General features: G+C 37.6%; 1 protein-coding gene across 3 annotated transcripts; it reads right to left on the bottom strand.

Moving 5' to 3' along the window:
• On the bottom strand, positions 1–26,337 carry HDAC10 (histone deacetylase 10). Of its 3 annotated transcripts, none has more exons than XM_087722151.1 (20): positions 26,274–26,337; positions 24,155–24,221; positions 23,045–23,179; positions 21,937–22,033; positions 21,048–21,145; positions 20,862–20,966; positions 20,716–20,784; positions 19,621–19,747; positions 18,958–19,023; positions 16,852–16,911; positions 16,666–16,755; positions 12,787–12,893; positions 10,555–10,622; positions 9,072–9,357; positions 8,081–8,168; positions 5,303–5,388; positions 3,495–3,548; positions 3,125–3,206; positions 1,780–1,965; positions 1–445 (listed from the first exon to the last, which is right to left on the bottom strand). In XM_087722151.1, exons 2-20 carry the CDS (start codon positions 24,217–24,219, stop codon positions 251–253), a joined length of 2,064 nt encoding a protein of 687 aa, XP_087578277.1. In that variant the 5' UTR covers positions 24,220–24,221; positions 26,274–26,337; the 3' UTR covers positions 1–250. The 3 variants fall into 3 exon arrangements, with proteins under 3 accessions (XP_087578277.1, XP_013910269.2, XP_013910270.2); XM_014054794.2 differs by lacking the exon at positions 26,274–26,337 and adding an exon at positions 24,674–24,755; XM_014054795.2 differs by lacking the exons at positions 1–445; positions 26,274–26,337 and adding an exon at positions 24,674–24,757 and having other exon boundaries at positions 1,837–1,965; positions 3,121–3,206.

Here is a 26,337-nt window from a genome sequence, read left to right as displayed (position 1 = left end):
TTCAGAAACATTTTGTGCCCTTTTATTCATAAATCATGCCTTATTCTGATCTTTTGTTTTTTTGTGGAAGAAAAGAGATTGTTGAAATCAAGATTACTTTTCATCTTTGAAATTCTTTGCTACACAAAACAAAAACAACAACAACAAAGCAGTCAGATTTTATAGCAAAAATGCATCTTTTTCCTCTTGAGAATCTCTAACCTCAAGTAATTCAAAGCTTCACAGTAAGATATTTAAATGTAATGAAGATTTACTTTTTGTTTTCATTCATCTCTGATTGGTTACCTGAACACTGAAGCAATTTCCATTCCTGTTGAAATTGCGCTCTTAATTCTTTTATCACTTCCACATTCTCTTGTAAATCTGGTGCAAAGTTCTCAAAGTTGGGTATAAAGTCACCTGTTAAGATGTTGGCTACATCTTGCATTATTTTTTCTTCAGAATCCTTTAAAAATAAAGTAAAACACTTGCATAAATGTGTACTTATCTCCAAAAAAGAAAGAAAGAAACATTTTATTGCTTGCAGTGTCACTTCTGATAATTTGTACTCTATTGAATGGCTGTGTTGAATCACTGGACTATGCCATATTGCCACTTGCTTGGTTTTGGTTTAGTGAATTGTTTAACTAGACCTCTGTGGTTGGTAAACCTTGGTTTATAGCTTGACATGTTCTGCAAACCCAAACAAATCAGATTTATTTGGTAAGACACAATGAAACACACCATGCTTAATGCAATGTGGGAATGTTTCCAATAAGGAGTCAGTTATTTTTAATACCATAAATTAGGATTCCTCAACTGCGAGGTGGAAATCTCTCAGCAATTTGTGAGGTGGGAAACCTTAGATAAGTGTGTGTGTGTGTTGCCCCAAAGGTGTTTTTTCCAAAAGGCAACTGGACTTTCTTGTTTTTTTTTCCTTAAAAATGTTTGTTTTCTCATCCAAGAACTTCTTCTGAAGATGCTTCCTAGATGAGACACAGTTTGTATGTGTACATGTAATCAGGCTAGAGCAATGAAACAGAAGCACTGCCCAAATCTTGCTCTCAGCTTTTTCCCCCTCCCTTTATCTGGGCATGATGCCTACACAAGTTTTCTCAAAGTGGAATGGATTTTGACAATGGTGTCCTGTCAAAATTTGCTTTGAGTTTTGTTCCTTGCTTTGTCTGCATCAGCTTGGTCTCACAATGGAAAATTGTGATATTACAAAGTTTGAGAACCCCTGATGATAACTATATTAAAAATGAGTTATTTCATATGAAGTCATATTTCTTTCTTGCTAAATTCTAACCACAATGAAATCATTCATTGTATTTGGGAGGGGTGTTGTTTCACATACTGTATGTTCATTTATTAGAGATGCCATGATGCTGCAGAGTTAAAGAACCCCTGCAATAATTGTTATGCATGTTTCGTTTGACTTATTTAGATTTTCCCAGGAAATCCAGGCCTAGGAACATAGATAAGCAGAGAAGCAAAACTGCACAATTCTTCAGACTGAATCTCAAAAACGTGCTGACACAATACACAAAATATTGTCTGAACCACTTTAAAGACAATACATCTTTTCTTTGAATTTTCAGTTGCCTTTCACTGCCTTTTAGAACTGAAATTGAAATGCTACAGCACCTTACTAGATTCTTCATGTATTTGCTTCAGGAAAACAAGAGAATCTGAAACTATAGACAGTTTTAGAAGGAATTAATCACGCATTTCCCCTCGATTCTTTATTCTAAAAAAAAAAAGGTTATTTTGTTGTAAAACCACTTACGTACTCCTTACCTGTATTACAGCGAGAATCTGAGATTCTGCTAATCCTTGCAGTAAGCTAATAAGCAAGGAAATTCTATTTTTGCCAAGGTTCTGGTTTGCTCCAACAATTACAATGGTTAAATTAGGCTGGTAGCTGTATGCAACTGGAAGAATAAATCCAAAGGTAGCAGAGAAGAAGTTGTTGGTTTTAGGATCCTTCCAAAAATGAACAAAAAATTAAAATATTTTATTTTAATAATTAATGTTAGCATATTACAATTATCCAAAACTAAATTTCTTAATTTCTCAATATAGACACTATATTTCCATATTACGTGTAAAGGGATAAAAAAACAGAGAGATCTATAGGGCCATAACACTAACATGCAGTTCTTTCCAGCCCAATAATCCTGCTTTCAAGTCCTTTGGAAAATATTAAAATAAAAAATGGAGGCTTTTTTGCCTTCCCTCAGCCCCCAGCAGCACTGTGCAGGCTTCAGCAGGGCTGGGGCAAAGTAAAAATGCCCCCATTTTTGCAAAAAACGGGCGGAAAATGGGGACTTTTTTTCACAAAAACGGATGCTTTTTTGCCTTCCCGCAGCGCCCAGCAGCCCTCTGCAGGCTTCAGCAGGGCTGGGGCAAGGCAAAAATGGAGGCGTTTTTGCCTTGCCTCAGCCCTGCTGAAGCCTGCACAGTGTTGCTGGGGACGGAGGAAAGGCAAAAACTTTTTTTTCTTACTTGCCTCTTCAAAATCTTGGTGTGTTTTTTACACCGATGCATCTTATAGTCCAAAAAAGACGGTAGGTTGAATAGGTCTGCATGAACAAACTTTTGTCATTCCTGGAACCCAAAGTGATCAAACCAGTAACTCTTTTCGTGTGTGATTAATATAATCAGACTTCCTTGCTTCAGATGTCCATAAAAAACTATGTGGAAGTCAGTGGTGGGAAAAACCATATATCTATTTTACAATTGTGCTTTTTCTCAGACCTTTCCAATTCATGCAGGGAAGACAAGGGTTAAAGATTGTGCTAAAGTTTCAAAGTTTCTAAAAATGTTGTGCCAATTTTTCCCACTGCAGCAGTTCTTCAGTTTATCCCAAATATATTTATAGCATTTGCTACAAGACTGATTGATTGGCTGTTAAATTTATAGCCAACCCAACTCTAGCATGACTCTAGGTAGCAAACTGTGTATTTCCAGCAGGCAGAATTCTCAGTTGGACCACAATTTTCAAATATTTGCATGTCATCCACACCCTAAAATCAGTAAAAATTGCTGAATATATAGTTCAACTCAAAATTTATGTCCTTGCATTCTCACTAAATCATACTTGGGTGATAAAAGAAGAAAGACCATAAAATGCCACACCTACTTCCTTCCAGTTGAGAGAGATATTGTGTTTGGTGTTAACTTGTTCAGAATGTTTAGCACAAATATTGATCAAGAGGACTTTGCTGTAAAATATTTAAAAAAAATAGATTCTATAAATATTATCTCTATAAAATAGTTGCCACTCTGGTAATAATAAAATAAAGCAAATACATATATTCTGGGAAATATACAAGCTGTAAAGAACTGCCATAATCAAATACATGTTTTAGATGTAAAATTATTCTAATTTTAAAAAAAACAGATTCAAAGTTGCATGTTTTACTTACGAAGCCCCACTAACCTTAGCAGAATTTCAATTTGAGAACCAACCGCACAAATTTAAATAAACTGGTTGAAATACTGAGACTTACTCATCATCCAACTCAATTTTCCTATCCATGTCACCAACAAATACACACAGGATTCTGCAAAACAAAATATTTCAAGATCTGTTATGTATATAAAATAATTATTTACTTATATCCTACCTTTATTATTTTTTTATAAATAACTCAGGGTAGCAAATTTACCAAATACATCTCCCTCTTTCTTTTTCTTGCAATAACAACCCTGTGAGGTATGTTGGGCTGAGAAAGACTGACTGGCCTAAGGTGTGACTAGAACTAGCCTGGTGCGTAAACCAGTAGACAAAACGTTATGATAAGTAGCTTAGTCTATGTAAGGTAATCTGATAATGGACTACATAAAAATACTGGCATAGCTGACAGTCCAACAAAATTAACCATCTATAGCCAGCTACCATTATAATTACAGAATAAATAATTCTGAACATTCAGTGAAGGAACTGGTAATCTAAACCTTTAAATTTAAGAGCTCTTTTATAATTCTATACATATAATTCTGACAATATGCTAACTACAAAAAACAATTTAAGGATTATACCATATATGGCAAAGGTTTCCTACTCTATAAATTAATATTATAAATCATGAACAACAAATGTTATTAACTAATTTATTTCTATCAAAGTAATATATTCTGTAAGGCTCAGTGGCTAAGACGCTGAGCTTGTTGATCAGAAAGGTTGGTATTTCGAATCCCTAGCTCCATGTAATGGAGTGAGCTCCTGTTACTTGTCCCAGCTTCTGCCAACCTAGCAGTTCGAAAGCATGTAAAAATGCAAGTAGAATAATAGGGACCACTTTTGGTGGGAAGGTAACAGTGTTCTGTGTGCCTTGAGCTTTTAGTCATGCCGGCCACATGACCACAGAGATGTCTTTGGACAGCGCTGGCTCTTCAGCTTTGAAACAGAGATGAGCACCACCCCCTAGAGTCAGGAACGACTAGCACATATGTGCATGGGAAACCTTTACCTTTAATATATTCTGTATTCATTCAGTAGCAGCAAATCTCTGCTTTTTACAATAGCCCATACATCCCCAAAGTATATCTATTTAGTCCCTTTCTACCACCATAATTATTTAGTCTTTTGCATCTTCGTTATCATATACATTCATAGTATTCTTAAAATGGATCAAATTGCACACAATGCACTTCTGAATAAACCACTTAGAAAAAAATCCTACTGTGTTAAATGAAGTTTATTCATATAGAAATGAATTCTATTCACTTTGCATATGGAGTGCATATGTATACAAAATAGTCCAGGTTATGATCGATTCGTTGCTTTTCCAAATCTGTCAAGAATTTCCCCAAGTTCCTAAATAATAGACAATGTTAAGAAGAACTGAAAGCATTAGCCAAAAAAGGCACAATATTTAGAGTTGTGACCACTTTGAAAAGATGTTAATAAAAGAGAATATCTGTAGCTCTGTGGTGTCCTTGGTGCTGTCTGAATTTGGTGGTTTTCTTGCAGATGTTTCACTGCCAAACTAGCTAAAATCTATTTGGTAATGAAAAGTTTGCAAGAAAACCACTAAGTTCAGAAAACACCAAGGATCCCATTGAAAAAATACGCTTGGTTTGCAGAAGATGGTTAATTAAAGTTAGTATGACTCCTAAAAACATTTTTTTTTTTTTCAGGATTGTGCAGATAGCTAAAAAAAAATCAACTATTTCAATGAAGAATAGAGAAGTGTTGTCTTTCTGTGACATTCAGAGTGTGTCTTTGAATCATTTTTGAATAATAATTTATTATATTGTCCTTTAAGTAGAAAACTGTGCAAGAAAGTATTAAACACAACATTCTTATACCTACTTTTCTACCTTCCAGTTTCTACAATGTGCTACCGCAATGGCAGAAGAAAGTGAAGGTGTAGATGAAACTGCAAGCCCATTGATCAGCTAAATAATATAATAATTAAAACGTTACTATTTTATTTAATATTACTTACAGTCAAAATTATATATCTGTATTGCCCTATATGTATAAATTCATTGCATATGAATGACTGGAACTGTATAGTTATAAGAATAAATAAAGTCTCTGCAAATACTGCAAAATTAATATCAAAACAAAATATTTGGACATTTAAAAGCATATAGTTATCAAGTCTGGATATGTTCCTATTTTCCCCCAAAAGTAATAACTTGGCCATGAATACATCTAGAGAAGGATCTTTATTTGAAGGACTATCAGCAAACACCAGTGTCTGATGACATATTTTCCCTAAATTAAACAGTCAGTTAAATCTTAGTAATGCACTAAATAGGAATGTGTAGTCTATTTACAGGATACATTCTGGTTTTGATTTCAATCAACCAATATTAAGAAAACATTTTGATGAACAAATAGAAAGAAACTTAGGCTTCCCCAAGTATAAATGGAAGGACTCCAATTCTAAAAAGGATGTTGCTAGCACAAAGAAATTTGATTAACTAATTGGCTAAACGCTAATAATTTGGCAGCACCTCTCTACTATTCATTTGGGCAAATTAACTGTGCAAAGAGGGAATTATTGTCATTTAATTTACAAAAGTATTAGAATTGACTTAGGTGACTCAAAGTTGTTTTCTACTCAGTAACTTTTATCCCAGCAAAGATTATGCATGAATAAATGGTCTACTTTGGCATGGAGATGGACTACATCCCATCCCGCCGCCCTGAGTCCTTGGGAGAAGGGCGGCATATAAATCGAATAAACCTCAAACCTCATCTGGGCCTCTTCAAAATCTTACATGATTTTGTAACAGGCATGGATACAAGTGATACAGCCATAGGTATACAGTATAGGGAGGATGGAGGCAAATAATGAAATACGTATCATGATGCCACAATTATTATTTAAATATTTTATCCTGCCTTTACCCTTTTTATAATGTAAGGTTTTTGAATTCAGCTCAGAATCTGATAATTCCAATGAAACTCTGAACCCGAGGCTACGGAGAATCAATTTTTATTTTGTGCAGAAAGCAAAAAGACTTGACGGCATTTTAATCTCCCCCTTAACAGAGCAGGCAGAGGGAGAGGGAAAAAAACAGGCTCGTGCCTCACCGTTGTCGTGGAAAAAACCTTTTTGTCAAACTTCTTAGTCTTACACAGCTTGCACAGATAGTGTTAGAAACATTATTTCATGTTACGCAAACCTCATGATTTTTCTCAGCGCTCTGAAAACAATAGACCTTAGAAGAGGAAAGAAATACATTTTCTGGCACACGTCAGAGCTTTGTTAGGGAATGCTGAACACACATTTCAAGTTACAAGCAAGGTTACTTGGCAGAATACTTTGCTAGGCTAAGCTTGGCAATTCGCCTAGAAGTTTTATCTATGAAGTTGGCACGTTAGGTTACAATGGAGCTTCTCTCAACAGCAATTTAACAAAAGCTGAATTAGGTTACACTCTATGTATGCTCTAATCCTTCAGAGATCCTTTCAATAAAATAACTCAAGGTAGTGAACACACAATATTCCCTTCTCCTATTTTCCAACAACAAATTTTTCCAACCTGTGAGGTGAATTGGGCTGACAGAGAGTGACTGACCCAAAACCACCCAGCCAGCTCTGAGACTTATATCCCACACTGAAACTTAAGTACAAAAGCCAGGATCTGGACTGTTGTTTCTTTGTCATTGTGGTTACCTGAGGACATCATCTGTATGCATACAACCTAGCTTGACATCAAGCAAGCTTTTCCAGCTCTAGCAAAAATATTTAATATTTATTCAGATGTGATTTACTGGTTTCAGAAAAATTATTCACATCTCTGTAACCCAGGTTAGTCTTCTCTCTACACAGTTGACAGGTTTATTGAGTTAATTGAAATGTGTTATTGTTACTAGCATTAGCATTTACATTACAGCCCAATGCCCAAGGTGGGAATATATGCAGCCTTTACCTTAGCAGTAATAGAGAAATTATGCTGCAATTAGTGTAATGGGATAATAATGCATTGTTCTAGGAGAATATAAAGAGTTAACCATCCATATAATAATTAGGTAGTTAAGCATGCAGATGGAACTTGTGATATATCTCTTTAAAGAGAATGAATTTACATCCTAATTGCTTGAGAGACATAATGTGATATCCACCAGCCTACATCTAAGATGCTATGCAGGAAAATGACCAAAAAAGAAACATATCAAGTGGGTTTTTTTTGTTTTTTTTAAAGGCGAATGGAATGATTTTTTGGGGGGGGGGGGAGGAAAAAGATCAGTTGACTGGAAAGAAAATACAATATTTTCATTCCCCCTACCACCAACTAATCTCAACTGTCAATAACTGTTCTTCTGGCTCCCACAGCATCCAATACAACTGTTGATGCTTCCAGGATAGGAAGTGAAATGTCTTGCTTTTCCTCAAAAAAATCAATCCAGATGCTTTTTTTTTCCAAAATAAAACCCACTTTTGATACAATTATGACCTGGCTAGCTGAGAATCTTCACAGACAAAAAAGAAAGGGCATAGCTTCAATTTAAGTACAACTTCCCTATAGGAATGACTGTGAGATTTTAAAATATGTTTAGTTCTCCTCAAAACCAACTAGAAGAAAATATGTCATATTGAATCAACACAGTTTTGCCAAATGATTAACATTACCTCCTTTTTGATGATTTTGTTAAGGACAGCCAACATATTCAAGTGTGACTTTAGAGCTGCTTCTTTCATATTTTTCACATGAAATGCACTGTGAAATACATATATTTGAATGATGGTTATACACCAGAACAATTGGAACAACATGCTGAAGTTTGAATTTATGACTTCTCAATGGACATATAAAAGTTGGCTAAATTATAAATTACTCTGTGTACTGTACACTAAGTGTTGTCCCTATTATTCAGGAGGAATCTTATGTTAACTGCAACACTAATTAAGCCATAGCAATTTCTTCTTGCAACATATAGGACTTTTGAATTCTGGATAAACAGATTATCACTGTGGGGAGGGTGGTTTGTTTTTGTTAATATATGTGATTTTTAAATGTTGTAAGACACCCTGAAACGTCTCTGTGTGTGTTTGGCAGCCTTACAATTTTGCGAAATAAATAATCACAGGCCACTTCTATTTGACCTTCTATAGGTAATCCTTGACTTAGAACCACAATTGGGCCCAAAATTTGTGTTGCTGAAGGCAACGTTTGTTAAGTAAGTTTCGCCTCATTTTGCAATCTTTCTTCCCACAGTTGGTAAGAGAATCATTGCAGTTGTTACATTAATAACACTGTTGTTAAGTGAATCTGGCTTCCCCGTTGACTTTGCTTGTCAGAAGGTCACAAAAGGATCACATGATTTTGTCCTCTCACAAATATGAACCAGTTGCCAAGCATCCAAATTTTGATCACATGATCATAGGGATGCTGAAAGTGTGGGAAATGGTCATAACTCACTTTTTCAGTGCCATTGTAGCTTCGAGCAGTCACTAAATGAACTTTTGTAAGTAGAGGACTTCCTGTACTTTACACAGACAAGCTTTTGCTACCCATCCTTTTAATTGGAGAGGCTGAACATTCTTTTTCATGGAAAGCTGAATGCTAAATATCTGGCTGTACCATGATACACCCCGTTTTGAGGTGAACAGTATGACTAACCTGATAGTAGTTTTGAACTCTTCCATATCCAGTCCCTTTGGAATATGAACAGTTGGTGGGAGGAGTTGTGTGCCACTCTCATCAACAGCGACTGCTGTTTTAATAGGAGGTTTCAAAGACAAAATGCTTTTCATATGCGTCTCCAAAAACCTATCTGTTTTGATGACTTCATTGACATCTCCCTTTCCAACTTCTTGAGGACTTAGGAGTTCCACGTTGCTCTGTGTAAGCTCAGCTTTCTCTGCTTGACAGGATGTAGTACTGAGATCTTGCACTGGAGTTACATCTGGAAACAACAACAGAACACAGCCTGTCTCCATAGTGAAGACAAATTATGCTTGTTTTCCTCAAACCAGTGACCTCCAGATCTGTTGGGATTACAACTCTCAAAATTCCAGACAACTTATGGAAAGTTGATTATGCTAGTATTACTCGGGGTTTGGGTATTGCCACATTTTGAAATCTCTGATCAGATTTCTGGGGAGTGGGGAGGGGGCATTTAGCTCAGAAATGATTTGTTTAGTTCAAAATTTTAACATTATTGTTTTTAGTACAAAACATATTAAAAATAGACAGTTTTTACATTTTTGTTGCCTACTGTAAAATATTTAGCAATCCTTTTATTGTTGGACGTATGTACTATGATCTACAAGTCAGACAGATGGGTTGTGCCTACTTTGAAAATGAGTTGGAAGAAATAGTAGAAGGAGAATGGTACTTGATTCAAGCAGTTAGGATTTTCCCAACTGCTACAAGGAAGAAGAAGATGTAATTCTTCTTAATGCCAGGGTGTCAAACTCACATCGTCACAGCAGTGTCATGTGACATATCGCTAAACCGGGCGTTGGCGTGGCCAGCACATAACGCATCAGGCCTGCGGGCCAGGAGTGTGACAGCCCTGCATTAATGAATCAAAGCATCATGTCCTTATTGCAACTCATTGTGCTTATGCTCCCATATTCTGAAAAACACTTCTTTTGGTTGATATTGTTAAGTATACACTGTTTAAGTACATACAGCATACTTTTAAGTACAGATATACTTTTAAATTAATTTAACTCTAGTTATTTCAACCAAGTATACTGTTGTAATTATTTGTGCTAAGTTTGCCACTGACATCCTTTATATCGTCAATCGTTCATTTGACAATTCAGAAAGAAGAAGAAGAAATAAGCTTTAGGACAAGTTGTTAATTTATACTGAGTAAATTAATTTACTCAATATATTGTCAATTTATTTATTGTGACTTTATCACCTAGCGATGTTTAAATCTAGCCAATCTTGTTTCTAATACTGCTTCTAAATTGAAACAGGAATTTGATAACTTGTTCTACTTAAGGATCTGCTTTGGAATATTTAAACTTGATAAGTGAGATTTCTGTGAATTAAGAAAAGGATAGACAGTAAACTAAATCCAGAAATGTTTTAATATTTCCATGATCTGCAGCAATATATCAGAAAAAAAGGCAATTCCTGCCATTACCTTCATATGTCAAACACTTCCAATATGGCTTATGCGCAGCTCTCACATTCTGAATTGATTCCCTTGCACTAAAAAAGATCAAATGGGATACACATTCTCTTAAAAAAAAATATTTTAAACCTCTATATTTTTTAATACTAAGTCTGTATAAGTGTTATTTGCAATGATATATGCCACAAAAACTTGAGGCTATGGTATCTAAAATAAACTTGTATGAAATAAAATTATTAAAGCATAATAAGGTAGTCAAGAACAACTAGCACATATGTATGAGGGGAATCTTTACCTTTACCTATTCAATATCCCATCTGGCTGTATATGGAATTTTTCTACCATCCTTTGTAATTCCCAGGATTTTCTAATATGTATACATTTTAAAAAGAAAAACCAGCTCAAATCTACCTATTTTGATGAAAAAAATTCTTTCACATAAGCAGTGGAGATTCTTTTGGATATATAGACTGCCATATTTGTAGGCAATTAAGCAAACCTACAGAGGCACCCGAATTATTGGAATAGAACAATGCAACTCTACACTTTTGGTTTAATTCAACCACAGGATGAGCTCTTTCTCCTACCCAGCTAGCAGTTCAAAATCATGCAGATCAGGGGTGAAATGCTACCGGTTCGGGCCAGTTCGCCTGAACCGAAAGGAAAAGATGCTACTGGTTCCCAGAATCGGTAGTAAAAAATACTAAAAAAAGTTTTTAAAAAAGTTACGACAATTGCACGTCACACAGCTGATCTTCTGAACTTTTTTTTTTTTACTTTTTAAGCATTTTTTTTACTACAGGTTCTCCAGAAATGCGGAGGTGGGGTGGGGTCCAATTTTGCTCCCAGCAGGTTTCCGTGAAACCTGCTAGGCTAAAAACAGGAGGTGGGGGGGGGGGTGCTGAGAAAGAAAGAAGAAAGAGAAAGAGAGGGAGGGAGGGAAAAAGGAGAGGGAGGAAGGACTACAAACCTGGCACTAGAGGACAATCCAGGGCTGGAAGGGCCCTTGAGGTTATCTAGTCCAACTCTGCTGCAGCAGGACATTGTTAAAGCGAGTCTCTGTCTTTTGATTCCCCAGTTAAATGGCTATGTGGTCATAGCCCCCACTATGGGGGCACATGACCCCACCAAACCACATCCACAGAACTGGTAGCAAAAAATAAATAAATTTCACCACTGATGCAGATGTGACTACCTCTTCGGTAGGAAGGTAACAGCCATTTTTGTGCTTTTGGAGTATAGCCATGATAGGCACATGACCATGGAAAAAGTCTTTGGACAACATTGGCTCCCTTGGCCAAGCAATGCACCCTAGAATCAGACACAAGTGGAAGGAGAACCTTTACCTTTACTCAAATTATCTATAACCACCTGCAAACGGCAAGGAGTAATCCACTGCACAAGTAAATACCTTGTGGGTAGATGCCTCCTGCACCAGTTTCAGAGATCCCATCAAATACTGTCTATATCTTATGCCATTTGTTGAGAGAGTGAAAGTCACTAGAAGTTCCCATTCTTTAGGGTAACACTTAGGCTTTATATGAGCTTCTGTCTTTGTCATCCATAGTTTGAAAGCATGCTGGTTGGGGAATTCTGGAAATTGAAGCTTACACATCTTCAAGCTCCCAAGATTGAGAAATACTGGTTTAAAGATATGGTGGACCATATGAAATCTTCAAATTAAAAAGATTAAAATCTATCCATGTCGTAATTGTACACCATTGTTCTCCTACAATTAAGGAGAACAGATTAAGAACGTACGTATCTTCCTCCCTGAGCAATGATTTTATGATGGAACAATGCAATATGGTTAATAGGCCTAACACCAAAAGAACAGGTACATACCAAATGTACATCCAATCTCCCCACTGTAAAATCTTCACAGGTTTGTCTACTACAAGTCAGCATACATAAAACTGTTAGAAGCTGCATTTAAATGCCAGGTTTGGGTAGACCAGTAAAAGATAAGTACATGCTGGATTTTGCACTGTTGGCTGACTCAAAAGATCTAAATAACAGAATCCTATGTACAGACATGCCCACAGAAATTTTTTTAAAAAAGTTCAGATAGTGGTTTCAATTGCATGATCCCCATTTTGGCTTTTTTGACAATCCATTAATGGAAATAATTTTGAAAGATTGTCCCATCCTCAGTCTTGTTTAGAACTGGCCTTTGGTCAATGCAGATCTAGCTTTTTAGTTATTACATGCCTACACACATGAACATTGTCATACATGTACCTTAAACAAGGCATCATTTCACCAGACAAAGGAGGTAAAGGATCTCCAAGCAAAGCTTTTAGAGTCATGCAGACTGATTCAGAGAGTGACCGTAAATGATAGCCACCCTAAATAAAAACAGATATAAAATATAAAGGAGCGTACAAAATTCCAAGCAAAGATTAAGCAAACAACAACATCCATGTGCTAAAGTATTAGAAAATAAAACAAGTAATATTCATCAGGCACCAATGTATGCTTGTTTCCAAACACCTTATATAATCACTATTTATTTATTTATAAAATTTATATGCCGCCCAATCCCAAAGGACTCCGGGCGGCTTACAAAAAAGAAAATACTATTGAAAATACCTTCTTCACTTAAGGATTGCTTGTTCAGTGATCAAATTAATGATGGCCTTCAACAAATGAGGCTTACAGTCAGTCTTCAAAGTTCCAGCTGTCACAGCATCCATGCAGTTACATGATCATGATTCAGGAAATTAGGGATCGGCTTGAAAATTAGGATTTTACAGCCTCCTGCAGTTATGATCACAATCTGCAATCTTCACTGCTGGCTTCCTACAAACAAATTCAATGGGGAAGCCAGGAGGAGGTTGAAAATGGCAACCACATGACGTTGGGCTTGACAATGACACAGGATTTGCTTAACAATGGCAACCAGAAGTGCCAGAACTGTAATTGCTAAGCAGTACGATGCTAAAGCCTTTGATTGTGTGGATCACAACAAATTGTGGTAAGTTCTTAAAGAGATGGGAGTACCAGATCATCTTATTTGTCTCTTGAGAAACGTATATCTGGGTCAAGGAGCAACAGTGAGAACTGGACAGGGAACCACTGATTGGTTCAAAATTGGGGAAGGACTCAGGCAAGGCTGTATACTGTCACCCTGCCTATTTAACTTATATGCAGAGCACATCATGAGAAAGGCGGGGCTAGAAGAATCAAAAGTTGGAATTAAGATTGCCGGGAGAAATATCAACAACATCAGATATGCAGATGATACCACTCTAATGGGAGAAAGTGAAGGGGAACTAAAGAGCCTCTTAATGCAGGTGAAAAAGGAGAGTGCAAAAGTTGGCTTGAAACTCAACATTAAGAAAACTAAGATCATGGCATCCGGCCCCCTCAATTCATGGCAAATAGATGGGGAAGAAATGAAGGTAGTGACAGATTTTATTTTCTTGGGCTCCAAGATCACTGCAGATGGGGACTGCAGCCAAGAAATTAAAAGACGCTTGCTCCTGGGGAGGAAAGCTATGGAAAATCTAGACAGCATACTAAAAAGCAGAGACATCACTCTGCCAGCAAAAGTGTGTATAGTCAAGGCTATGGTTTTCCCAGTTGCAATGTCTGGCTGTGAAAGGTGGCCCATAAGAAAGGCTGAGTGTCAAAGAATGGAGGCCTTTGAACTATGGTGCTGGAGAAGACTCCTGCGAGTCCCTTGGACTGCAAGGTGACCAAACCGGTCAGTCCTAGAGGAGATCAACCCTGACTGCTCTTTAGAAGGCCAGATCCTGAAGAGGAAACACAAATAGTTTGGCCACCTAATGAGAAGGAAGGACTCACTGGAGAAGAGTCTAATGCTGGGAACGATTGAGGGCAAAAGAAGGGATGACAGAGAATAAGGTAGCTGGATGGAGTCACTGAAGCAGTAGGTGTGAGCTTAAATGGACTCCAGAGGATGGTATAAAACAGGAAGGCCTGGAGGAACGTAGTCTATGGAGTTGCGATGGGTCGGACACGACTTCGCCACTAACACCACCAGAGTCATGTGACATCTTGCCTTAGGATTGCCATTGCTTATTGACAGAAATTCCAGTCCAATTACTGTCATTAACTAAGGACTATCTGTAAGACAACCTAAATCTCTTGGTTCCACCACAAAACTGCGGTAGACTAAAGCGCGCTCGACGAAAGCGCGTACCTGACGTCATCACAGCGCGACGAAAACATCACGCTGTGAGCGGTAAAGTTAAAATTAACGCGAAAACCTTACCCTAACCCCCCCAAACCTAACCCTTAACCTAACCCTAAACCTAACCCTTAACCTAACGCTAACCCTTAACCTAACCCTAACGCTTAACGTAACCCTAAACCTAACCCTAACCCTTAACCTAACCCTAACCCTTACCTTTACGTGAATCGGCTTGCTTTAAAAGCCCTTTTTAAAGCGCCCTTTTTTCTCCGCGGTCGTATTTGTCGCGCTGCTGATGTCAGGTACGCGCTTTAATCGGGCGCGCTTTAGTGGACCGCGGTTTTGTCGTGCCACGAAATCTCTTCTAGTACGAAAAAAAAATGAGAACCTCAGAAAATGGTATGCTGAACGACAGAGTGCTTTTCTTTCCTTTCCCACAAACAGTTGACTTGCTGCCAAAGCCAGTTTTTGGCAGTGGCTTGCCAGATTTGAAGGGGAGCATCTAGGAGTGACTCACGATGACCCTTGGGCGACTGTGTACTTGCTTGGAAAGAGAATCCAGAGGATTGCAATTCTTGTTAAGAGCAGTCAGAGGATTGTGTCTCCATCTTTTCCTGTCACTGTATATTTTAGATGAAGAATATTTTCGAAGCTTTGAAGTTTAACTGTTAATAGCCTGGCTGAATGCTGATGGGCTTTACAGTCTCTTGTTGGTATACAAATGTGAACTTTCTTTGTTGTACTTTGGAATTTTAAAATACTTTCTCTTTCGCCGCAAGGAAGTCAACAGTGTGAGGGTTTTCCTATTCACTGTGAAAGTGACTTGATTTGATTTACCCAATTGTATTTTACTATAGGCATAACAGCAAAAGAATTATGTTACTTCATTTTATTTTTGCATATATCCTTGGTTTTATTTATCTTAAAAAGATGGGAACTTTCCCTTTTTTTCTTTTTCATTTATTCTCTTACTATGGAAATTCTTATCTTGGCTTCTTCTATGGTTACTTTCTTATGGAACATTTGGTTTTTTGTCCTGGGAAAGAAACTTTGCACCCTGCTGGGAAAGCTTGAGTATAAGACAAATCTGGACTATATTAAAATCCAAGTAACATTAGATTGAACACTTTGAATATTACATCTCACTACATGCAATAGAAGACAGTTGCCAAAAGACACTGCATTCCAATTTGCAGGAAAATGTACTGAACAAGTGTTATGGAAATAGTTTCAATAGAGATCTATGCTTTTGAGGAATGAGAAGCAGTTGTTTGGAAAGTTTACATTTCTAAAGAAAAGTAAAGATGATAAGCTGGGAGGAATTGTTCTTCCCATTAAAAATCAATCTATGGTATTTGATGCTGGAAGGTTCAGAGACAATGGTTGTAAGGCATTTATGGGAGATTAGAAGATGCTTCTGGACTTTCTGTGAGTTAAAAACAATAACAGTTTGTTAACAAAGGGCTTCGAAGTTTAGCTTTGTTATCAGAATTACCCGTTCATTGCTTTTTTTATATAATAAATAGATGGTAGGTCAAATTGATAGATTTCTATACTTGTAATATTTTTAATGCTATATAGTAATTTTAAAGTAAAATATAATTGTAAGAAACAATAGTATTATCTCAATATTCCAAAACCTCAAATATTTTTATGATCTCCGGAATGGCCTATGTGTTCTAGTTGCCAAGGACACAAAGTGAGGTCACATGACTGTGGGTGGCCATTGGAACTTCAAATTCAGGTTGTAAATATCCCTCGGGTAGGTCCATTGGAAGTTCAATTGGTTGCTAAGTGATACGTCATAAGTCGAGGACTACCTGTATTCATAGATCAGTGAGCATCTGAGATTTCTGTCAATATGTGAATATTCATAATCCTAGAAAAATTTGAACAGTACCTCTAATTAAAAAGTTGATAGCATTTATTAAATTGGAAATAGACTGTAATAAAATCCATACCTCTAAAACTACACACAACTTTCCATTAGCTAAATTCATTAGAAAATGGGTAAGATGGGAAAAGCATTCTGGAGTTGCTTTCATCTGCCCCTAAAAATAAAGCAAGCAGAAACAAAGATTTTTTTTAAAAATGGCCTGTTTTCATGGGAAAAAAGAAAGAAAAACAGTATCTAGAAAAGAGCTTACCTCTGGATCGCCTATTCCAGAGTCATATCCAGCAGAAATCAAAACAAGTTCTGGATCAAACTACAGTTGGGAAAAAAATCAACAGAGTTTATATTATAGCATAATGTGCACAGTATAAAGATGTGGTGAGTTGTAACTCATCAAGATCTGGAAAGTCACAGGTTCTCCAATAAGCATTTCAAGGCATGTCCAACAGTGGTGGGAGCTTATCCCGTTCCAACCGGTTCGGTTGGAACGGGGCCGGCAGCGTCCTCGTGCACACGCGCAGTTCACGCATGCGTCTTAGCGCCTGCACGATGCTCCAGCTGCTCGCGGAGAATCGCGCAGGCGCTGTAAGTGCCATGCGCCTGCGTGGAAGCGCAGAAGCCTTCAAAGACCGGTAAGGAGCGCGGGCGGGCGGGTGGTCCCTTCGCCGTTCCCGGAAGTTACTTACTTCCGGGTTCGCCGACCAACCGGTTCGCGGGGACCACCGCAAACCGGTTGAAACCCACCCCCGATGTCCAACCACCTACTTTCTTAAATTAATCAAGATTTGATTTTTGATCTACTGTTCCCTTTCCAACTTTTCATAAAACTTTTGAGCAGTGTTTCTCAACCTCAGCTCCTTTAAAATGTGTGGAATCCCCAGAATGCCCCAGACAGTTAATAAACACTGACTTAAAGCAACCCACAGGGGTTCCTCTGCATTGCTGCCTTTTTGCTAAGAAGAACTTGTATGGAAATACTCCGTCCAGTTGACCAATGTAGGATATCATCTTCTTCTTTTAATAATCCCTTGCAGGGTAGATTCTGGGCAACTGAATGGAGCTAGCAGAGTGTTTACTGGCCGGATGCTCTTCCTGACGCCAATGCGGAGATTTGTTGATCAATATAAGATATGGAGGACCAAAATTGTCTAATCAGACCTCACACTGTCATTCTTAATTCCTTGCTCATTTGTTTCTTTCACAATTCAGCCCCAATCCAGTCAGTTTGAGCTGCTCATTTTAAAACCATGGCTGTCAAACAGGCAGGGAAAAGTGAAGACCATGGGCATTCTCATTACAGGTAATAAGCTCGAGTTGCAACCATTCGTTTAGTGACTGAAGTTACAGCAGCAGTTTTAAAAAAAAGAGTGATTTATGCTCCTATGGCCATTGTAGCATCCCCTTGGTGATGTGATCAAACTTTGGCAACCAGCATGTGTTTACAATAGTTATACCATCCTGGGGTCATGTAGATCACTATTTGCAATGTTTCCAGACTGCCTCTGACAAGCAAAGTCAATGGGGGAAGCAGGATTTGCTTAATGATCATGTGATTCCCTTAACAGTCCTTGAACAACTGGTCATAAAATGGGGTGCAGCTCACTGAACAACCTCCTTGCTTACTAATGGAAATTCTGCCCCCAATTGTGGTTGTACGTTGTGGACTACCTGTAGCATCTCTGGAGCTCTTCCTTTCACATCACGACAGAGATGTCAGAGAATTGGCTCTGTCACACAATTGTACAACAACGTTCAGGAGTTGTAACATTTGTGAAGGGGCTCATAGTCTCTTTAAAAAAAAATCTAGCAAATCTGGGGAGCTCCCAACGTGAGCAAAAAATTCAAGAGTGTAGTACAGCTGTTGTCTTGGTTGCAATAATACAATACAATACAATAGCAGAGTTTGAAGGGACCTTGGAGGTCTTCTAGTCCAGCCCCTGCCTGGGCAGGAAACCCTATACCGTTCCAGACAAATAGCTATCCAACATCTTTTTAAAGACTTCCATTGTTGGGGAATTCACAACTTCTGGAGGCAAGCTATTCCACTGATTAATTGTTCTAGCTGTCAAAAAATTTCTCCTCAGTTCTAAATTGCTTCTCTCCTTGATTAGTTTCCACCCAATGTTTCTTGTTCTACCCTCAGGTGCTTTGAAGAATAGCTTGACTCCCTCTTCTTTGTGGCAACCCCTGAGATATTGGAACACTGCTATCATGTCTCCTCTAGTCCTTCTTTTCATTAAACTAGCCATGCCCAGTTCATGCAACCTTCATAAGAAGGTTATTGGGCCTTCTTCCTGCAGATAATCCTAAGCGTATCTTGAGGGGAGGGGGGGGGGAAGGTCCAGAATTCAAAAGTTACCTCAAAAGCTATTGGGAGCAAGACATGAAGAAATGCAGCCAAATAATCTGAATTTCCCATTCCAATCTGCAAAGCCAAGCATAATATAAAATAACAGTTCTTTTAAAACAGAAAACAAAAACATCCCAAACTGCCATGATATAGGCCTATTAGTCGACAAATATCTGCATGGAAATTGTCTCTGGAGAGCATTGTGCTTCTCCAACAAATTCTGAATTGTATTCAGCAAAGTTTTCTAAATCCCCAGGAAGGGAAATTAAATGGCTATTTTAACATTTATATAACATTCCATGTGACAATATAATATCTGTATTTTTCTTTTGTTTTTGCCCAAATGCTTCCCTTATTAATATTACCACACTAATAAAACTGTCATTTTTCTTAAAAGTCCACACTACAAATAATTTTTTTATAAACAGTAAAGTGGGAAAATGAGTGTTTTTGTTAAATTACACTATTTCAGAGGAAACTCTGCTTCCCTGTGCATAATTCATCAACTGCATATGAGAACACAAATCTAGTCTAATTACAAAATGAGTTCTGAGCTGACTGCAAATATGTATATTAGGTGTGTAAATGGAATTAAAAACAAAACTGCATCAAATGCATGACTGCTCAAGTTTAACATCTATTTATATTATAGTGCTATTAAACAATATTTACCTGATTCCAAGGGAGATTTATGGTGAATCCTTTTCCCTTCCCCTGACCAACCGCATCATAATTAGACTCACTGAGACAAGGCCAAAAGTTCTGGTGTTCGAACCGATGCCAGGAAAAATATAGAACACTAACAAGAACAAAGTAGCATTCAATGAAGTCGCTGATATACCAAACAAGCAAACTACTCTCAGCAGTGCTTGTTCCAGGATAGAACAGCTGAACTAAGTCTGAAATCTATGGATTTTCACTATTTAGCTTTCTGCAAATTGATCTAAATATAGGGTGTTCTCAAAGATTTTGCATAGTTATAGAGTCAGAGTAGTTTTTAAGATGTCGCTGAACTAAAGTTTCCTGCAAAAATGTGTGTGTTGGTATGAGTGCCATCCATTTTGAAGATGTATCTCACAATAACACATATACTTTTAATCAGTTGTTTTCATCTTTATCTATCTTTGAATAGGACCTCATCTATCACGTTAGTTCAATACTGAAGGGACTTTTAGGACAATGTTAAAAACACAGACTGTAAGATACAAGGTAAAGGTTCTCCTTGCACATATGTGCTAGTCGTTCCCGACTCTAGGGGACGGTGCTCATCTCCGTTTCAAAGCCAAAGAGCCAGCGCTATCCGAAGACATCTCCTTGGTCATGTGGCCAGCATAACTAAATGCCGAAGTCACATGGAACGCTGTTACCTTCCTACCAAAGGTGGTCCCTATTTTTCTACTTGCATTTTTACATTTTTTTGAACAGCTAGGTTGGCAGAAGCTGAGATAAGTGACAGGAGCTCACTCTGTTACACGGCGCTAGGGATTCAAACCACCGAACTGCCAACCTTTCTGATCGACAAGTTTAGCATCTTAGCCACTGCATCCCATAAGTTATAGGTTATAGCAAAATTAATACAATCTGCCTAAAAACCAAAATGATACATAACTGTATCATCACTGTGAAGCGAAAGCTATCAAAATATCTTGAGGCCTGCTGTTTGATAATGAAGTTCATTGGTAATTCATTTCCAAAATAAAAACTTTTTGAAACTCATGCAGTACTCAGGTTTGCTGCAACATCTCCAAGAACAAGTAATTGACAAACCTTGGGTCATCATCAAATGCATATTGAATTCCTTGTCCATGATGTACATCCCAGTCAACAATGAGGACCCTGCATGAACCAACAACAACATTCATTCAAAGTTAAGACCTTCAAAACTTTGGGGTTTTAAATCGATTATACTCCACCTTTGCAAGCCGTATTTTCTTTGAGCATATTTTGCTGCAATCGCAACATTATTGAAGATACAAAATCCATTGGCTGCACTTCTTTGACTATGATGACCTGGTGGCCTGCAACCAAGCATGATTGAGTCAGTTAATCATAAACTGTACCAAATAACATTCACCTAGAGAACATTTCAATTTGGTTACCTTATTAGAGTCAAGCCATTACGGGTCTTTCCCGACATCACAGCATCTACCAGTTGCAGTGTTGCTCCCACAGCCAGTTTGGCACAACGATACGTTGTCTGAGGAATAGAACAAGTTAATGATTCAAAGACTCTACTGCAGTTTCTGAGAATGAATGAGTGAAGGCTGAAGAGATGGGAACAGGTTGGCACTTTACAACACTGAATTTCCCTTCAGGCAGGCATTGGGTATTAGAACTATAATTCAAAGAATCACTCAGTAGTCACCTCCTCCCAATGTATACTCCCAGGAGTAGGAGAACTAAAAAAGAAGGAATTTGGGGAGATGGGTAGAAAGATAGGTCTGGAGGAAGCTTGGAGTCTTGGCCATAAGAAAAGCTCCACCTGTTCAAAGGGACAAGTTTATATTTAGTTCCAGGGAAGGTAAGAGCTGTGAACCCGTGGAAACATTTTAAAGTTAAGGGTGGCCATTGGAAACCCATTTTAAGTTATTTATCAACGGCTAAATTTGGTTCCTTCTGCAAACATTAACAAAATGACTGTGATGTTCAGCATCTTACTCCAGTTACATAATTTTGGGTAGAGATTTTAAAAAATACAGGGAAAATTTTCTCTAAATCAGGAAAGGGTTTAGTGGTGGTAGCAAAAACAATAGATCCTGTTCAGGCCTTCCACAGGGAAGCCAAAAAGTCGAATTGATAGCTGCAACTCTCCATCTCCTGCAAAATGTCCCTGGATCCTTTAGAAATATCCATGAGTTAAGAACAATATGTTTTAATTTTGAAGAACAGCTGCATTACAACTCTTTGGGTGGACAGCAGGATTTGGAGAAAATGACTTATGACTAAGGAATATTATATCTAGGAAAAATTCTCGATGAGGCTCCATACTGGATGAAAGTAAACGGCATCATATTCAGCAGAGACTTTTTGGAGCTCTTCTTTTTCCATTTTCTCAGTGCTCTTCACAATTTCCACATAATCCATACTGGAAAAGAAAAAGAAATATGGTGTCACCCATAGACATAATATAGGGTGTGAGCCAGTTTCAAATGCTGCTGCCTCTATAACTCTGCTAATCAGGAATCTGATTATAGGCTTATAATCTGAATTCAGTGTTCTGATGGTCAGCCCCCTCCGCAGTCATGTGACCAAATGTTGGGTGCCTGGCAAAATGGCTGCATTTATAGTTGCTTGTAGCATATCATGGTCATGTGAGCAATTTTTCAATGGTTTTGCCAAAACCAGCACTTCTGCTCTTCAGCAAAACCACTCATACAGCGAACCATTGGTTTGCTTAAAGACCACAACAAAAAAGGCTGTAAACTGGGCAGGCTGCATTATGGTAGTATTTGAAAGACTACCTTTATATACATTCCATGAGCTAAAAAATGGTATCATTTAACATAGACGATTTTGTCACCAGGTTTTGGTGTTGAACTTTTTGGGTATTTCTCAGTGCAAATAACAATTTCTCTCTTAGGGGGTTTAGGACTTAACTTGGACTTTATGAAAACAAATTATATCCGCTATAAAAAAGTGGGGGGGGGGGTTTAGAAACTTTATTAATTGACTTTTACTTAAAAGATGTCATAAAGGTGTAATGTTATTGGAGGATTTTTTGAAATAGCTAATGAATGCCATTATGTGGTTGTGTCTTTAAGTATGAATGATTTGAGGTAAAAACATGTTCAAATAATTGTAGTCAAATGAGAATTGTGATACGTTGATAGTAAGATATACAAAGATTTTTGATTTAAAGTGTATAATCTAATATGAACTATAGGTAATGACTGTGGAAGAAATCCATGAAAGTTATCTGTAACCAATCGACATGCTTTCTACAAGATGTAATGAAGGATGATTCTTTTTTTGTGTTTTTGTTCAATTAAAATAAAAAAAACTTTTCAAAACAAATTATATCTTTTAAGTGTAAAGAAAATATGACACTGATTTTTTTCCCCTTTATTATTTCTCCAACACTGCCCTAGGAGCATACCTGTGAATCAGCGTGATTTCACTCTCAGTTCCTTCTCTGGCAGAGACAGAAATGCATCTTTCTATCAGGTTATAGTGCTGAAGGCAGCCATAGCAGGAGGAAAGCCGTTCAGGGACTTCCAAATTACAGTCTGGGCTAAAATTGAGACCAAGATTTAGGTCCTAGTAAAATCCTTAAAAATCTATATTACAGTTAAGAAAGATGATTTTTTTTCATTACTAGAAAGAAAAAAACTGGTGAAGGAAGGAATGTATTCTTTACAATAGTATTGATAATGAAATACTTCAGATATTAACTAAAACTCTTTTAAACTGGGGGTTTTGTCATGATCTCCTAGCCTTAGACAGTGGATTGGACTAAAAGATTTCCAAACTCCCTTCCAACTCCATGATTCTATGATAACAATGAAACAGTATTTCTAAGACTTGGCAACTTGAAGTGGTGTGGACTTCAACTTCCAGAATCCCCCAGTCATGATGTCAACACATCTTAAAAGTTATCAAGGTTGAGAAACACTGCAATGGACTAAGGCAGGATCAGGACTGGATTTTCTGTTTGAAGCATGCAATAGTATCCACAGCAAGGGTGTATGTATCAACATCAAAGCCGCTCTCCTTTTGCACAGGCAGAAACAATGCACAAGCATACAAAATATGCAAGTTTCTGATCATAGTGCTCCACTGACTAATATGGGTAGCTATAGAAATATATACTTATAATTGAAGTTCCAGATGAGTACAATTGGCTCACACTGGAATGATTACACTATCCAGCAATCATATAATCATCCTTTGTGATCTTCCTTGCCAGCTTCCCACAAGGAAAGTCAGAAGGAATGTTACAAGTCACTCTGGCATGTTCCCACCCCTTATCTTTTTGCACACCAGGCTATGCCTTCCTATCCTGGATTTTGCTGCATTCAAACATGCACACCTGCATCCCAGCACCCTCTCCCCCAACTTCTGCACATCATGTACCAGGCCTTCCGCACCCAGGCAATCCTGATTCTAATTACTGTTGTAACTCAAGAACAACCTGTATCTGCAATTCCCTTTTATTGCAAAGTAAAGGTTTCTTAAATGAAAAAACAACAACAAAAGCTATACTTACTCTTCCCAAAGTAGCTTATGGTTGATCATTTCACCATCATAAACCAAGGCTGTTCCAGCTGCCATCACTTTGTTTGAAAACACAATGCAAATATTTGGTATGTGGTTCATTAAAGAAACAAAACATGTATCAAGAAGGAAACCAGAAGAATCAAGACATCAGTTGTTATTTTGCTTTGGACAATCTGAAGTGATGCTACAGCTGACAAATTTTAATAGAGCAATCATCATCCTGGTTCAGTTTAACATTAAACTGCAACTGAGCACTATGTGAATAGAATAAGAATGGAATACTTTATTGGACAAGTGTGATTGGACACACAAGGAATTTGTCTTTGGTGCATATGTTCTCAGTTTATATAAGGAGAATAAAATACATTCATCAAGAATAAAAATATACCACACTTAGTGATAATCAAGGTTACTAATAAGCTATCAAATTATACCAGTAAACAAATAAAATATAAATTGAAAGATACAAGCAACATGGTTATAGTCATGTGGGAACAAGCTTATTTACCGTAAGCTTCAGACAGACTACAACTTCTTCCAGTCAGCAAGACCATTCCAGAGGAAGAAACTAAAAGCATCTTCTTTCAAATCCAAGCTACTCATAATTGTTAGTTTGACAAGGATAAACTATCACTTATGATTTACCAAAGTAAGGCAAAATCCAATCACTATTTTCAGCTCTGGTTTGTTTTGCTTTAGTTCATTGGTTAAAACAAGCATATTTCCCAAAAAGTGCAGATGTTTCTGGACTGGAACCTAAAGAGAGTTGCTGAATGCTAACTTCAGGATGTGTGAACTTCAACTCTCAGAATTCCTCAGCTAGTTTGACAATCTTGAAACTGCCAAGCTGGAAAAACACTGAATTTGGGCATGTTCTTATCCAGCTGGAAGACACTTAGAAATTATTTTCAAACTGGCTGGAGAATTTCTGACGGTTAAAGTCCACACATCTTAACATTGCTGAAGCTGAGAAACACTGAGCTAAGAGAAAAAGGTTGGTCCAAAGTGCTGTAATCAATGACCTCTGGGATCAGAATCCAGAACCTGGGTCTCTGTTAGAATTAGTTAAAATTAACTACTTCCTTCCTATGGCAAACAGTAGTCAAAACTCATCCATGGACATGTGAAGCTACAGAAATTTGTGAGGATATTTCAATAATGGAAGGTCTTAATTTTAGACTCTTTAATCTTCTAATTCTTTAGACTTGAATAAGCACAGAAGAACAATTTCCCCAATCTCTTGAAATACCACCCAATTCTCCTTTTAACATCACTCTTAATGACACGCAGGACTCTCTTACCCATTAGGTACAATCTAGAAAATCCTGCTGAAGAAAATAATTTCAGGATCAAAGCCCAGTGTTGAAGGATCTAGCAAGAATAAGATAAAACACTGTGCATGCTGACTTCAACTCCCAGAAATCCCACAGGCAGCATGGCCATCTTGAAGCTGCCATGTTTGAAAAAGACTGAAATTGAGAATTTTCCACAGCCAGCTAGAGAATGGTATGTAAATCAGGGATCTCCAGCCTTGGCAACTTTAAGCCTGGCGGAATTCAACTCCCAGATTTCCCCAGCCGGCAAAGCTTTCTTGTATGTAGCAAAGGTGACTGGGGAATTCTGGGAGTTGAAGTCCGCCAGGCTTAAAGTTGCCAAGGTTGGAGATCCCTGATTTAGATACCATTCTCTAGCTGGCTGGGGAATTCTGGGAGTCCACGCACTTTAAGAGTTGCCAAAGACTTGAAAATAAGAGTTGAAATAAAGCCATTTAAAATGAAAAAAAAAACTCTGCAAATTTTGTGTACCATCCTTAAAATAAAGTGTACAATGTAACATTAAGAAGGAGGGAAGATCTGCCTCTAGTAAATTTAAGCTCTGAATGTGCAAAATCCATTTTCTAAAAATCTACTCCTCTGACCATGTGCAGAAAGCAATTCCAATTCCCCAAAGAAAGCACAATCACTTCGAAAAATCTGAAATTAGGCGATCGGCGTCAATAATATTCCAAATTTAATTTTAACCTACTAGACGCCTCACTTCTAAAGCAGCTACCCAGACTCGTATTACAGGGGAAATGTCAAACGGTATTTAGATAAGAACTTTCCTACCCAAATTACAGCCTCTGCTGAACTCCAGCACTCGGGGTTGGGAAAATCAAAATGCTTGGAGGAA

The sequence above is a fragment of the Thamnophis sirtalis genome, unplaced genomic scaffold, assembly GCF_051295495.1.
Source record: "Thamnophis sirtalis isolate CommonGarterSnake01/CBP01778 unplaced genomic scaffold, rThaSir2_p1.2 scaffold_9, whole genome shotgun sequence".
In the NCBI taxonomy this organism is placed as follows: Eukaryota; Metazoa; Chordata; class Lepidosauria; order Squamata; family Natricidae; genus Thamnophis; species Thamnophis sirtalis.
Note: the sequence above shows the minus strand (reverse complement) of the source record. Positions and strands in the feature narration are given on the sequence as shown.